The following is a 15792-nucleotide window of genomic DNA, read 5'->3' as shown; positions in this document are numbered from 1 at the left end:
GTTTATATTAGCAAAGCATGTGATGAATGTGCATGTTGCATGAATTGGGCCACTGATATGTTACAACAAGAGTTGGTACATATTTCTGTTTGTTGACTGGTTTCAGCATCCCTGGCTATGCAGCAGACAGCCAAATCATACTCAGTAACTGAACTTTAAAGGAGCACCTCATGAAAACCTCTCAAGGAAGGAAAGAAGACGAAGGTTTAATGTTGTGGCAATGGCAAGGTCTTTAGAGATTGGAGCACAAACTTGGATTGCAGAAGAATGTAGAAAGAAATTGGATGTGTACTTTTGCAAAGAAACCATACTGGCATTTTGATGTGTCTTGAGTGGCTGGCTGCACACAATAAGTGATGAGTAGCATATAAGTGACACTTCATTAACACAGTGCATGAAGAACAAAGTACTACATAATGTAGCTTCTGATAGATAAAACAGAAAACGATCTTCCCGATCTAGTATGTGTGTGGTGAAGCCAAAAGTCTGCTGTGACTTGTGCTGTAATAATATTTTGATGTACATTGTGGCATAGTCAGGTTGTGATGTGGGTTGTGATAGTAACTGCAAGGTACGGGTTCATATAGAAGAATACTAGTTCTAGGGACACCGAATCCAGGGAAGGCTGGCATGGCATCAGCGGTGGCAAAGACTCATAGGGTAATGGCTGGCGGATTGGTGTGGACGTCGTTGTGTATCTTCCATGGATAACTCCTGAGATGCCAAGTCCAAGGAAGGCTAATGTTGGAGCAGGCAAAGACTACAAGGCAATGCCTGGTGGTTCTGCATGGCATAGTCAGGGAGAGCTCCAACTGATGGGCTGCTAGGCACTGTCAGCATAAGCCTGGAGTGTGAGCATAAGCAATAGCTTGTGGGATGCCTGCCTGTGATCGAGCAACATCTTAAATGGGCCGAATGGGTGGCCATAGCGAAGCAGTCCCTGCCCCGGGCAACATGAGATATCCAAGCATGTTGCAAGCTCTTAGCAATGGTAACTGCAATCCAGTTCCTGGAATCTAGGACCTGAGGTTAGAAAGCGGTTGCCACAGAGGGGGCAGATGGTCTGGGCATGGCTGCCAAGGAAGTCGATGAGAGGCTTGAAATGAGAACAGAAGTGCAGTATCACTGCGGCAGCTTTGTGCTTTGTCAATCTCTTGAGAGAGGCTGGCCATGGCTACATTTTCTACACAAAGTTGCATTTCAGTGGGGAAACCATCAGGCATGGCTGGAGAAGGGCAGCAGAAGGGGCAATGGTGCTGGGATGGGAAGGGGAGTGGACCCAGAGGGTGGGGATTTACCTGAGCAGTGGGGCACCAGGAGCACTGTATGTGAGATGTACAAGAGTGTGCCTCTTGCGGCGGAAACACTGTGAGCATCTAGGTGGTGTGGAAGGAACATGATAATGGGAAGGGCCATTAAGAGGCCAGAGGTTGGGCCTGGGCAGCAAGGCACCATGGGCATCGAGGTCATGCTTGAGGAGCACAAGAGTGAGTCTGTGATGGTGGATGCACTGTGAGGTGTTGAGGTCATGACAGAGGTTGTGATAATAGTCCATTGTGATGGTAACTGCTAGGTTCAGGTTCACATAGAAGAACACCTGTTTCAGGAACACTGAAACCAGGGAAGGCCAGCATCAGAGGAAGGGAAAGCTCCAAAGGTGATGGATGATGGATCAGTATGGATGCTGTCATGTATCTTCCATGGATGGCTACTGAGATTTCAAGACCAGGGAAGGGTAGCGTCAGAGTAGACAAAGATTCCAAGGCAACATCTGCTAGATCAGCATGGCACAGTTGGTGAAAGCTCTGACTGATGGGTCAATAGGTGTGGGCACTGTAAGCTTGGAGTACAGGTAAGAGCGTAAGTGAGAGCTTGTGTGCTGCCTGCCTGCAATCGAGCGGCATCTTAAATAGGCAGCAGGCAAAAGAATATCTTTGTGGTGGACAAATGAATGTGACCCACCGATTTACCTAGTGCCATGATTGCAGTGCCGCTATTGCTGGTGCGTATGCTACTCGTAGTGAGATTGGTGCCTCTGGTGGCAACTGCTGGAGGATGGCTAGTCAACAGGTCTTCTTGCATTTGTTGGTTGTACTGTTGACAAACCAACAGGACACTTCATTTGTTTGGCAAATACTGTCTCTAGTGGAGGAATGCCTGGAACCACACTAGCCATTGGTTGCAGGTGTTGTGCTGGAGACAGAAGTGGTCAGCATATGGCCGGGTATATGGCAAACATCTGTCTTGAAGCTGGCCAGAGATTTTGTAATTTTCCTAAAGTAACTTAAGGAAACCACAGTAAAACTAAATCTAGGTGGGGAGATGGAGATGTGAATGGCCATCCTTCTGAATGAGAGTCCAGTGTCTTGACAAGTGTCCCATCTAGCTTAGTACTTCTCATGATTAATGTATAATACACAAATGTCCAAAATCAAAACAACAAATTGCTATTTCACCATCCCATGTCTAATTCATGATATAATCATACCAACTGTCAACTAGATGTCTGTATGATCATGTTCTACACAGAAGATGCCATTCTGGTCAATGGACAACCTTGCCAACAATGACGTCAGGCCACCTATGAAACAAGGTAGTGTTTGGCAGGTATGTTCACATCCACAATCACTGTGTATAGAGTCACTAATGGTGTAGTGTGACACAGAGACGATACCTACCAGACATATGCGGTGGAGGGCCAAAGAAAGAAAGCAAGCAGGACAGTGGCAAACTGATTTGGCCTGATGGCTTAAAGCGAATCATTCTGTTGTTTCTCAGATGTGGTGACAGATTATAGAGACCAAAACCATATCCCAAAGACCCATGTAGGGCCAACCATGGGTGACTTCAGGAGAAAGAACTTTTATTTGGCTGTAAGGGCATGACAATACGTCTTAGTACTGCACGGTAACTGGCATGTGTGCTCACAGCATCCATTGAACATGCTGTATTGAGACAAACGGTGTGCAGAAGACCTTTACTGTCAGAGATCTGCTGTATGTCTACCTCTGATGTGTCTTCACAAAAGGGAATGTCAGAGTGGAGTCATCAACATGCCACCTGGACAGTCTAAAAGTGGGCCAATGTTGTTTTCACAAGTGAGTCCCGATACAGTCTGGAGAGTGATTCTTGATTAATTCTCATTTAGAGGGAAGCTGGAACACGATTTCTAGACATGAACATTATGGAAAGAGACCGATGTCAAGGAAGATCACTAATGGTGTGGGCAGGGATTATGTTTACCACTCAAACCTCTCTTCATGAAATTATAGGAGTGAAATGGCAATGTTTAGTAGCTGTCAGGTTTCAGATGAGATCTTGGTACCTCATTTGTGGTTGCTGCGAGGTGCTGTGGGCCCATATTTCACACTGATGGATGATAATTCTCAACCTCATAGAGCATGAGTGGCTGATGTTTTCTTGGAAACAGAAGATATTGCATGCATGGCATGGCCTGCTCATTCTCCCAATCTGAATCCCCTAGAGAATGTCTGTGATGCACTAGGGAGACAGCTTGCATCATGTCAGCAATCACCAACCACTCTCCAAGACTGCAAGCAGTTCTGCAGGAAGAATGGGCTTTATTGCCTCAACATGAGACAGATGACATCATTCACAGCATTCCCTGTCATTTTCAGGCCTGTATTTTTGCCAGAAGTGATCGCACCCCATACTGAGCACATTAATCAGTTGTCGGAATGCATGTGAAAATCCATCAAGTAAGAAAACATGAAGAACATATTTGTCTAATATTATGCATGTTGCATTTGTTTATGTTATGTATTCCTTACATTGTTTCCACTTTAGTATCACCTGTTTACACTGTTTTGTGGCAAAATAAACGCAACATTGTAAAATTTCCATTTGTTGCTTTAATTTTGGACACCAGTGTAATTGCTTGCACAGTGTTTTCTGCTTTATAAACAAAATAAATAAATGTGACTTCATGGTCTGTTCATGAACAGTTTACTGGATTCTCTTCTGAAGAGAAACTTTCCTGCTACTTATTTTTAAAGATCAATCAGCAATAATGCTTCTAAGCTATCTGTGTTAGTCTACCCTTCTTCATGCACATTACAAAAATTGTGCTTCCTGTTAATTACTCCACCAAAAACAGTTCCTGGATTATATCATAGTCAAAATAGACACCATGTATAAAAATAAGTAGCTGTACAGTGTCAGTCCTATTTGTATATTCACTCATGCGAGTAAATGCCAGCCAGACTGATTACATTTAATGCATCAACTGTTCAAACAAACTGTGTTCTACCAAATAAGCTGAAACAAACAAAAACCTTTCTACTGCCTAGACAAATGATTTTGACCACATAAAGCTTACATTTCTTGAATAACTCACTGTTCACTAACACCCTGTTCACTTTTGTAATATTATACACTGTGGTGTATATGTCGGACCCGCGTGTCGCCACTGTCAGTGATTGCAGACCGAGCGCCGCCACACGGCAGGTCTAGAGAGACTTCCTAGCACTCGCCCCAGTTGTACAGTCGACTTTGCTAGTGATGGTTCACTGACAAATTACGCTCTTATTTGCCAAGACGATAGTTAGCATAGTTTTCAGCTACGTCATTTGCAACGACATAGCAAGGCGCCATTATCAATTGCTATTTATCTTGTGATGCATGTACCGTCAGACCAATGTTCACCAATTATGGATTAAAGTTAAGTATTCCAGAAGCTACGTACTATTTTTGCTACTATAAAGACCTTGTCCTGTTCCAGACCTCACACCATGAGCTTAAACGCGTGCCCTTCGGCCTCCCGTCCTAGTGGATTGGCTGTCTTGCCAGTCCACAAAATACACCAAAATAAAACTAACTTTTGTTTTCACATGAACATTTTTGCTTTGGAACAAATATTTGTTGCTTCTTCAGCTGAACTATCATTCTGTACGGTTTTTTCATCCCTGAGTCTTTGGAAAGCTTTCTTAAGTACACATAATGTTTTGTGTTAAAATGTGTGAGAGTGTTCTCTTTGAAAACTGCCACTTTTCATTGCAAGTTAAGCATATAACTTATCTCCCAACAGCTCCAGAAATATGTTGTGTTGTCCACACTTTGCTGAATATGCTACACCGCCGTTCACTTTCCTCATTTTGCTATTATTGACCACAATGAAATACTATAATAACTGTTCTCTGAAAGAAAACTGTGAGCTTCTACACAAGCAGGTACAATACAACTGAACAGCTGATGCATTATTGTCTCTATAATTTGCAAAATACAACCACTACCACACTAGATTGATCAGCCACATTATTGGTTTCCGATTAAGCTCATCTTTGGTGCAGTGTTATGCACTTACAGCAGACATTCTTTCACAGAAACATTCATTCATTTACGTAATGAAAACATAGTTTTATGGAAATACATTATGAACTATCTTGATACTGAACCAGCTCATGGGATGAAGTTTGACCACCCAAGTGTTATAAAATGACTGCTAAATTGAAATTAGTAATTATCAGATCTAAGCATTTTTTTCTAATGCATCCAAGGGGTAAAAGTAACTGGTGACAAAGAGAAAGAAGATCATGTCAACATGCACAGGAGAAGTGCTTTACTAAATATAGTTCACTGCAAATGAGAAACAAAAGTACAGAGGTTCACAGGATCTAACAATGAATTGTATTGGAAATCCTGACATAGCTTGAAGATGTGGCTGGTTACCTTGTGGGGTGAGTGAGTACTCTGACAATGAAGAGCTACTCAGGTAGCAGAGTATGTGTGTTGTGTGTGTGTGTGTGGGGGGGGGGGGGGGGCGGGTTAAGTAAGCAAAATTGTTATAAAGTCATGATGGACAATTGTGTACTACATTTGGAGACATGATTAGATTACCAACATCAGTTAGAGAGAAGAACATTTATCCTTGTGGGCCAGAAGATGTTCATAGATAGATGTTCAATAAACTACAGGACTGTCCAGCAGAGTGTGCTACAATTTATTCATCTTATCAACAATAACAATACTCATGTAGTACTAGCAATAGGAATGTGGTTGAAACGAGAAGTAAAAAGAAGTCAAATTTATATTCCAAATACAATATACATTGCAAGGGTAGGCTTGACACCAGTTTTTGTGGTGTATTTACTGTTACAAGGACCTCTCCAGGCCCTAAAATGGTAGCACACAATATTGTTGAGGAAACTGAATCATTCCATAAAATCATCAGCACTGATATGATGGATGAAAGTGACCATATTACAAATGTATACGTTCACGGAATAAGACAAAAAGAAAATTATTCTAGAGAATGGGATGCTAAGTTGACAGATCATAATGAAATTTGTGTGGTTTTCGGCATTCTTTATTTGACTGACTTGAAAGGTGGAAACCACACAAATGTACTGGAACTTCAGTCAAATGACAGTGCAGGAATGATCGCTTTGAGATCCTGCATAAGTTATAAGAGATTTTTATTCCTTTTCAGTTCCATTAGATTTGATGATGAAGAAACTAGGGATATGAGATGTGAAACAGATAGGTTAGCAGTGTGGCCAGATGCATTCTGGATGCATTTCTGAATGCATTTGCCGAAAGCTGTACGAACAGTGACAGTCTTCGAGATTTTGTTACTACTGACAAGAAACCAGAAGCATTCAAAGATCATTGCAGCTTCATATAATACGTTCCCAACAAACCAGCTAAATAAGGCATCAAAAGATTTGCTCTGTGCAATACTAAATCATTCTACAATGGTTTATTGGAAGTGTGTTGTGGCAAACAGCCAGAAGGCCCATTTTGTGTTTCTACTAAGCCACTTGATATTGAGTGTAGACTAACAAAGCCAATAGAAGGCACAAATAGAAATGTAACAACAGTTAACTGGTATACTAGGTATCCACTGGCTCTCTCCTTGCTGTAAAACAAAATCACTTCTACGGGAACCCCAAAAGGTTAAAAAAGAAATACCACCTGAATTTTTGCCCAAAAGGAATAGAGAAATTGGTTCAGCAGTTTTTTGATACTGGAGAGACATTACTATGGTGTCATATGCACCCAAATCCTTTGCAATCATCTCCATAACACACAATCAAGGAACAGTAAATGAGGTTAGTAAGAAACCTCATATAATAGTAGACTATGATAAGACAAAGGTTGGGGCTGATACTGTTGACCAAATGTACAATAAATATTTAGTAATGCAGAAGACAAGAAGATAGACAATGGCTATATGGTATGCACGGTTGAGCGTGGCTGGTATCAATGTGCAGGTGCTACTTCAAGGGGGGAAAAAACATTCACGTGAGTTTTTCTAAAGAACCTTTCTTTTCAACTCATCAAACAACATTTTATCAAAATATGTATAACACCAAGCTTCATAGCTGTAGTTAGCTTGTAGATGTGAAATATGTGGAAGGGCAATATACAGCTCCACAACAATAAGATGTAGGTATGGTAATGATTTTGTCTGCAATAGTCATTCTCAGACGACAGCTCTATGTGAAAATGCACTGTTTGCTCACCTGAGGTTGAAGACAATTAATTCGCAAGTAAATTTATCCAACTTAACAAATTAACATCTGTAACACACATGGAACAATTGTTATGCACAAGCTTAAACATTACTTGTAATCACTGTATAATGTAAATTATTGCAATAAATGATAAAGCACATGTACATAATATACCATGTGCCTGCTCCTGTAACATTAAAGAGAGAGTCTGCTCTATGGTTAAATGGACAATGATGTAATTAACTGAACTTTGCAGACATCGCCCATGATGTCCCACACAGATGCAATCTCCTATTTAACAAAACCCTGTAAGAGCTTTATTCACAAAACCTGAGGGTCTGGTTTTGAATCCTGGAAACTGCACAGTTTTCATGTGTCAAGAAGTTCCACAATGGTCACTGTTTAGCTTTGAAAAAGCATTCATGGGAAATGTAGCACTTTTTCAGCTGTTTACAACTGTTCAAAAACACAATGTATCTTACAGTGATTTTAAGGCATTTCTGGTTATCATTCACTTTATTATGTTTCTGGAATGTCTCTATAACAGCAAGACATGAAAAAGTAGATTAGATATTATAATGATATGAATAAGTTATCCTTCAAAATCAACATAATGAACAGATTATGATTATTACATTACATTCAAACACCCATTTAAGTTTCTGAAATAGGAGTTATTGTAGGAATGATTTCCCCAAAACAGTTTTATGACTAACTAGTGGACATGTAAAATGGGTAAATATCTTGGAATAGGTCTCAGAAAAGCTTAATTAAAGATAATACAGCTACATTAAAAACAACAATTGAAAAAGAAAAAAGTGGAACTGAAAACTGGATGAATATTTTAACATGACAGTTCTGCATGCACTTTGTTACATATGTGTAGTCTTTGAGTATAAGGTAAAAATTACTGAAATATATAATATTTCTGCTGAAAAAAACAAAAACTGAATGTGTATAAAAAACAGGAAGGATGAATTGCATTCAGGCACAAGAAGTTTGTCTTACCCTTCCTCCAGCATAGACTGGTGTCCACTGGATTGGGTGATCATTCTGATACATAACCATTGGTCTTGCCATCACCGATATGTATTTAAGAACTTTCTCCTTAACCTCAGACTTACTCCCTATTCTAACATAATAACCTGGAAAGAGAACAGCATTAAATAATTCCTCAATCTGGAAAAATAAATTCCTTAAGAATCATTGTATTGAGAATCTTACTAAAGGAAAGCATAATAGTTCACAGGTACATTGTTTCACACTCAAGATACATTTTAGAGAACACTATATAAGTGCAAAGGAAGAGTTTTTACAAATAAATTATGCTCAGACGACTTTAGTGGAAGAGTTGTCTTGAGTTAAACTCAGAAGAATCTTTGCTTCTTTTTGGCAAGAAGCTAAAAATAAAACATAATTTGACAGGAAAACATTTTCATGTGATGGCATGCAGTATATGAAACCAAGGATACCATACAAAAAGTAATCACAGTTTTATGCTGAATCATTACCTGCTCCAAAGAATATGTATTGAATGATAGACATCTTACACTTCATAAGAAGAATGCTACTATACTACCATATTTAATTAGAGACAGTAAAGAAAAAAAGGGCGTAGTGATTACTCATGTTAAACAGGCACTATAAAACATGATACACAGCCAAATCTGTTGGCCATATCTTATTACATTGTGATTAACTCAACCATACCCATTAAACAGCAAGCAAAGATGCCCTCCCCAATCATTATAAAAGACCACCTTGGCTGGGAAAGCTATGGCTACTAGTCTTTTCATCATGACCCAACACAAAGAATACCCTCCTCAAAAATTAATCCCACCAACGCAAAGGGGCATTACTACGCCTACCAAACCTACAAAACATTCTGGTCTACCCATATGAAACTCCTACCTCAAAACCTTGCTACATGAATTGTATCCATGTGAAAGATGTAAGACCTGGCCCAAACAATTGTCTACCATGCTTTATTCCAATCCTGAGTGGTTTATTCTATCCAACTGAAGACAGATCTACTTGCGAATGCCACCATGTCACATATTACTTCCACTGCAAATCTTCATGCATGAGTGCAAAGACTACCCATCTATACTCCCTGACAAAGAAAGTGAAACATCCTGAAGGGAAGAATGAATCAAAATGAAACTTCATAGGTTGAGATGGTATGTGATGTTGTTATATTAGTGATTACAAAATCAAGTAAAATTTATAAACAATTTGGCAGTATGAGCCCACTTATCAGCATGAGGTTGTGTCCCCTCTGGCCTGGGTACGTACAGTGATTCAGTTGGGATGGGTGTCATTAAGCCACTGTATCCTCTCCTGAGGCAAGCTGGCCACGAACTGTTGTAACTGATTACTGATATCCTAGATACTGGCACTGGGATAGAGTTGACATCCTAGCTGGTCACAGGCTTATTCTATTGGAGACTAATTTGGGAATCTTACTGACGACAGGAATATTTCAACATCACACTGACAGTTCATAGAGACACATGGTATGTGTTGATAAGCATGGGGCTGTTGAAAATTGGCACAACGATACTGTCACTTGTGAGTTAACACACGATAATGCAGGATTTCCATAACATACTGTTGTGTCATCAGTTTCCTCAGTCACTACTAGCCGTGACATGAAGTCACGCTTGAGGTCTCCCCGCATCATGGCACCAATAGTAGCACTGCAGTGCCTCTCCAAATCATTAGAAGAACCGTACGACGACCCAGGTCACCACCACACTTGCCAACTATGGTCATCCATGGTAAAACAGAAGTGCAGTTAATTGCTGAAAACAGTGTGATGCCATTCATCAGCAGCCCATGCTTCCCAGTCACGGCACCACTCCAAACCCAGTTGTTTCATGTTGTAGTGTTAACTGCAGCCTAAGCATAAGATGGTAATTTCACCATCCTGCTACTCTCTGACCATTTGTGTGGGATGACACAGAATGTAGCATGGAGTCCATTACTTGCTCTCAGATGGCAGGTGCAGATGAGAAAGCATTATGATGTGCTTGGTGCACAATATGACAATCCTCCCTTATGGTGATCAGAGGTTTTTCACCACAACCTAGAAGACGAGTATGCCTGTCTTCATGTTCTCATGCAGTCAGACATCAGACCATCCAACAAATTTAGATACTGTATCATTTGACCAGTCAGCCAAATGAAAAGCCACAGTGTGACCCCTTTCAAACTCTGTCAGATGCTGATAATACTGTCTCACAGAAGTACATAGCAGTTTCTTGTCCTGCACAGTGACCACTTCACGTCTAAAATTTTGCATGCCCCATATACAGGGTGTCCCATGAGCAATGTCAGTAGTCAGGGATATAACAGGAATGGTCATTTGAAAAAAAAAAAGTCTAGTAAACATGGGCTCTAAAACGCCTATCTTAAGAGTTACAAGCAGTTGTTCAGTACAAGAGATGTTTTTACCAGAAGTGAAGATGAACAAGTGCTCATAGCTCCTAAAGTGTGCACTTTAGAGCTCATGTTCACTGGAGATTTTTTCTTGTTTTGGTCCTTACTACCACCTCTCAAAGCATGGAAAGCAAAGAGCTTGCAGTAGAAGATACATGTTTCACAGTATCAAACATGAAAATGTGCTCATAACTCTTCAGGTACATATTTTAGAGCTGATGTTTACTGCAGTTTTTTGCTCTGAATGACATTCCTCCTTATGGACTACCACCTTAATGTTGGTGGGGAGGTTAGTGTGTATCAGTGATCCACTGAGCTATGCTGGTGGGAGCTATGCTCCCAGTAGGGTCACTCATGCCAGACAGGTCAGTTGGTGAGATTCCAGACAAAGAGTAGTCCCACAGGGGGCTCCTGTCTTAGGAGTATGTGTGTGGCAACCACATGGGCCCTTTGCTAAGTCTGAGACTACTTCCACATACTTGTGTCAGACTTCTTCTGTTTTCTTTCCAATTGGCTTCCCTTGGCCAACTCTTACTCTTTCGACCCCAATGGTATTAGGTTTCGAGGCCTGAGGGTGTCTTTCATTTCTCTTTTCTATTCTCCAACAGTCAAAGGTTGGCAAAGGACCCTGGAGTCTGGTCAGGCTGCTGATACCTGTTTGCAGAAACATAACTCTAGGAAATGTCCACTGAAATTTGAGAAATTAATCAGACCTCAAGGATTTCAATGCAGCTCTGCCAACAAACCCTACTCCCACATCCTAGAAGGCATGAGTCATGAGACCCATAGACAATGTATGATACACAGTGGATACAGGCTACAAAACCAATAGGAGAGGATAAAGGCAAACTTATTTCCAGCACCTTTAAGTAACCAGAACATATCAGCTAAGGGAGATAACCCCGAAAGAAAATCCTGGTCCTCCTAGAAGAGGGTTGAGCAGATGGCTGGAAACCAACTCTCAGAAAACACAGACTACTCCCAGTACCCAAACAAGCCTCAGAAACAAGACAGTCTCAAAGGTAAATGACAAGGCTATGAAAAGGGACAAACAAAAATGGATAAATGGACACACCAAAGTAGCAACCTGGAATGTGAGAGGAATTTCCTAAAAGGAGGTAGAACTAGTAAATATACTAAGTGACATGAATATTGATGCTGTAGCAATCATAGAAACTAAAAAGAAATTAAGAGGAAATAATTCTGTAGGGGATTACATTACATTCTATAGTGGTGTTGAACAACATACAAGAGAAAGCAAAGGTGTAGTACTATCCTGCATAAAAAATGGGAAAAAGACATTTAAGATTGTATATACGTAAGTGAAAGGACACTTACAGTCAGGCTGAAACTGATAATGCCTAACGCCACCTTTATATGCATATATGCACCTGAAGCAGGTATAAAAGGTGCATCTGAAAGCTTCTATGCAGAACTACAGAAGACTCTGAGTAATTACAGTGCTACTGATCAGGTTATTATGCTGGGTGATTTCAATGCCAAAATAGGAAATATCCCAGCAGAGAATGTTATAGGTCTGTTCAGAGAACCAAAATGTAATGAAAATGGAAAATTACTAAGGGATTTTGCCACTTAAAACAATTTAAAAATCACCCTCACTTTTTGAGAAAAACGATATACACTAGTATACTTGGACCAGCAGAGGTCTTAGATCAATAATTGACTACATCTTAGTAAATGATAAGTTAGTGGGCCAAGTAAAGGATATAAGAGTTTATAATGGGCAAGATACAGGATCAGATAATTTCTTACTAATCTCCAGAATAGATCTTTTTACAAAATGGAAGAAAAAATTAAACAAGTAACAAACCACCAAGATCAAAGCATTTATAAGGTATACTTGCTTGAAGAGGACAGTATCAGACACCTGTACCAAAGGAGATTAAATGAAGAACTAGCAAAATTCCAAACTAAAGACAATATAGAAGAAGAATGGCAAGCTTTGAAGAATACTGTATGCAGAGTAGCAGGAGAAGCTCTTGGTAAAAAGGAAAGAATACAGGAAAGAAAAGGTCTAAAAATTTGGAATGAGGATATTATGAAAGCTGTCAAAGAAAAACAGGATGCATATATAAGATACTTAGGCAACCCCACTATTGAGAACAAACAATACTATAAGGAGAAAAGAAATAACGCTAAATGCATAGTAAGGAAAGCACATCAGGAACAATGGGATAGGTTTATTTCTAATATCGAACATGACATCCACAGAAGACAATAAATGGCATATAAGGTTTTAAAAACCTTAAACACAACAGAAAGAGAGAAGATACAAACAAATAGTATTGAAGAAGAACTGCTGATAAACCATTACAGCGAATCATACAGCACAAGAAACTGAGATTGAACAACTAGATGAGAGAGGATTACATGAATTAAAATCTGCACTAACATCACTTAAGAACAGAATGCAACAGGAAAAGACAACATTAATGGTGAATTATTTAAATATGGAGGAATGATGCTACACCAACGATGGCTACATCTCTTCAATGAATGTTGGAAGAAGAAGAATATTCCCGAAGACTGGAAAACAGCTAGAGTGATATCAATTTTTAAAAAAGGAGACAAAAGCCTATGTAGTAATTACAGAGGAATAAGTTTACTGAACTCAGCATACAAAGTGTATGGTAAGATTTGAAATACAAGACTTAAAAACTTAGCAGAAGCAGTACTGCATGAGGAACAAATGGGTTTGAGGAAAGAACACTCCACAATAGATGCAGTTTTTATTCCACAGTAAATAATATAAAAACAGAGAGAGTATAATAAAGAAATACACATTGCTTTTATTGACTTTAAAAAAGTTTTTGACACTGTCAATAGACAGAAACTTTGGGAAATAATGACAAATCATGGATATCGAAAGCATCTAGTAAATGCGATAAAACGTTTACATCAAGACACAAATATCACTCTAGATCTCAATGGTGAAATAACTAATGATACCAACTAACAAAGGGGTACAACAAGGTTGCTCCATCTCTTCAACTCTGTTCAACATCTACATTAATATTACATATATGGAAATCAGAATTTCAGAAAGGCATCAACCTAGACAGGAACATTCTTTTAAGTAATTTACTATTTGCTGATGCAGTAATCCTAGCAGATAAAGAAGATGACTTTCAGAAAGGACTCTTACTTGATAAAACAAATAAGTGCAAAATTTAACATGGAAGTTTCAAAAGAAAAAACTAAGACAATGGCCTTCATAGGGAAAGAACCAATCAGAGGAAGAACCAATCAGAACCAAATTAGTGATAGATCAGAAGATTTTAGAGCAAGTAAACCACTTCAGTTACCTCAGATGTGAAATGATGTAAGGCTACAGCAGAATATCAAAATTAAGATTAGTAAATTCAGCCGGGTATGTGGAACAATTAACAGAAACCTAAAAACCAAAACCAGGAAAGACATTCATATTAAATTTTACAAAACTGTTGCAGTTCCCACACTGCTATATGGAAGTAAGACCTGGGTGATTACCAAGAAGCAAGAAAGCCAGATTCAGGCATGAGAAATGAAATTCTTTAGAGGTGTTAAATGTTGCACAAGAGAAGACAGGCTAAGAAATCAAGATATTAGAGAAGAGCACTTGCCCGCGAATGGCAAAGGTCCCGAGTTCGAGTCTCGGTCGGGCACACAGTTTTAATCTGCCAGGAAGTTTCATATCAGCGCACACTCCGCTGCAGAGTGAAAATTTCATTCTGGTGTAGATGATGTTCCAGTGTCACTTATAAACTTTGTTGCCTCACAAATTGCAAAGCCCTTGGCTCACCCTGTTAATTTAACATTCACTGAGGGTGAAGATAAAAATATCGAAAGTGAAATCTCTGTTCAAGTATTGAAGTAGGCATAAAGTTGAAAATTACCTATCCATTTCACTCCTCTCAGCATTCTCTAAAGTAAATGTGCCTTGCATGAGCTCCTCTGGACCCATGGATGCCCATGTGAATGTTCCCCAGAGCATAATGGTGCTGCCGCCAGCTTGTCTCTGTCCTGCACTACAGGTGTCAAGGGGCTGCTGCCGTGGAAGAAGATGGATTCGTGCGCTCCCATCAGCATGACAAAGAACATATCAGGATTCATCAGACCATGCAATGCTCTACCACTGCACCAATGTTCTGTGCCGATGGTCACATTTCCATTTCAGTCATAACTGCTGATGTTGTGGTGTTAACATTGGCACGTGCATGAGTTGTTGGCGGCAGAGGTCTATCACTAGTAGTGTTCGGTGCACTGTGTTCAGACACACTTGTACTCTACCTAGTATTAAAGTCCGATGTTAGTTCCACCACAGTTTGCTTCCTGTCCTGTTTCACCAACCTGTCCAGCCTACGATGTCCGATATCTGTAACAAGAGGTGGCCGCCCAACCCCATGACATCCAGACGTGGTTTCACCACGTGTTGAAGAAATTCACCACAGCACTTCTCGAGCACCCAACAAGTCGTGCAGTTTCCGAAATGCTCGTGCTGAGCTTGCAGGCCATCACAATCTGCCCTCAGTCAAACTTAGATAGATCATGGGCCTTGGTCATTCTACACATGGATAGCATGCTCAATGACACTACATGTATCATGCATGTATCTGATTAACAGTCATTCCTTGCCAGGTGATACTGCTATCGCCTGGATGGGTTTATATCAATAGTAGGTCATTGGTCATAATGTTCTAGTTGATCAGTGTAGAATACAGGTGGTGGAGCTCACGTCAGTTCATAATAATCATACAATCAGATTTATATCTGATGCAAGCTAAGTCGAAATAGATGTACCCCATAGTAGTGTGTTAGCCCTCCCTTCTATTCCTTATGATACGTACACCTCAGACACTGCAGTCAAGATCATGTT

The 15792-nt window shown here is 39.9% G+C and overlaps 1 protein-coding gene across 1 annotated transcript in view; it reads right to left on the bottom strand.

The window, feature by feature from the left end:
• Nucleotides 1–15792, bottom strand: part of LOC124795457 (voltage-dependent calcium channel subunit alpha-2/delta-3) — a 496470-nt gene that overhangs the window by 304552 nt on the left and 176126 nt on the right. Inside the window, exon 7 of the mRNA XM_047259484.1 lies at nt 8484–8620. Coding sequence (XP_047115440.1) covers nt 8484–8620 — 137 coding nt within the window. The remainder of the gene's footprint in view (nt 1–8483; nt 8621–15792) is intronic.

Source organism: Schistocerca piceifrons, chromosome 4 (assembly GCF_021461385.2).
Source record: "Schistocerca piceifrons isolate TAMUIC-IGC-003096 chromosome 4, iqSchPice1.1, whole genome shotgun sequence".
NCBI classification, from domain to species: Eukaryota; Metazoa; Arthropoda; class Insecta; order Orthoptera; family Acrididae; genus Schistocerca; species Schistocerca piceifrons.
Note: the sequence above shows the minus strand (reverse complement) of the source record. Positions and strands in the feature narration are given on the sequence as shown.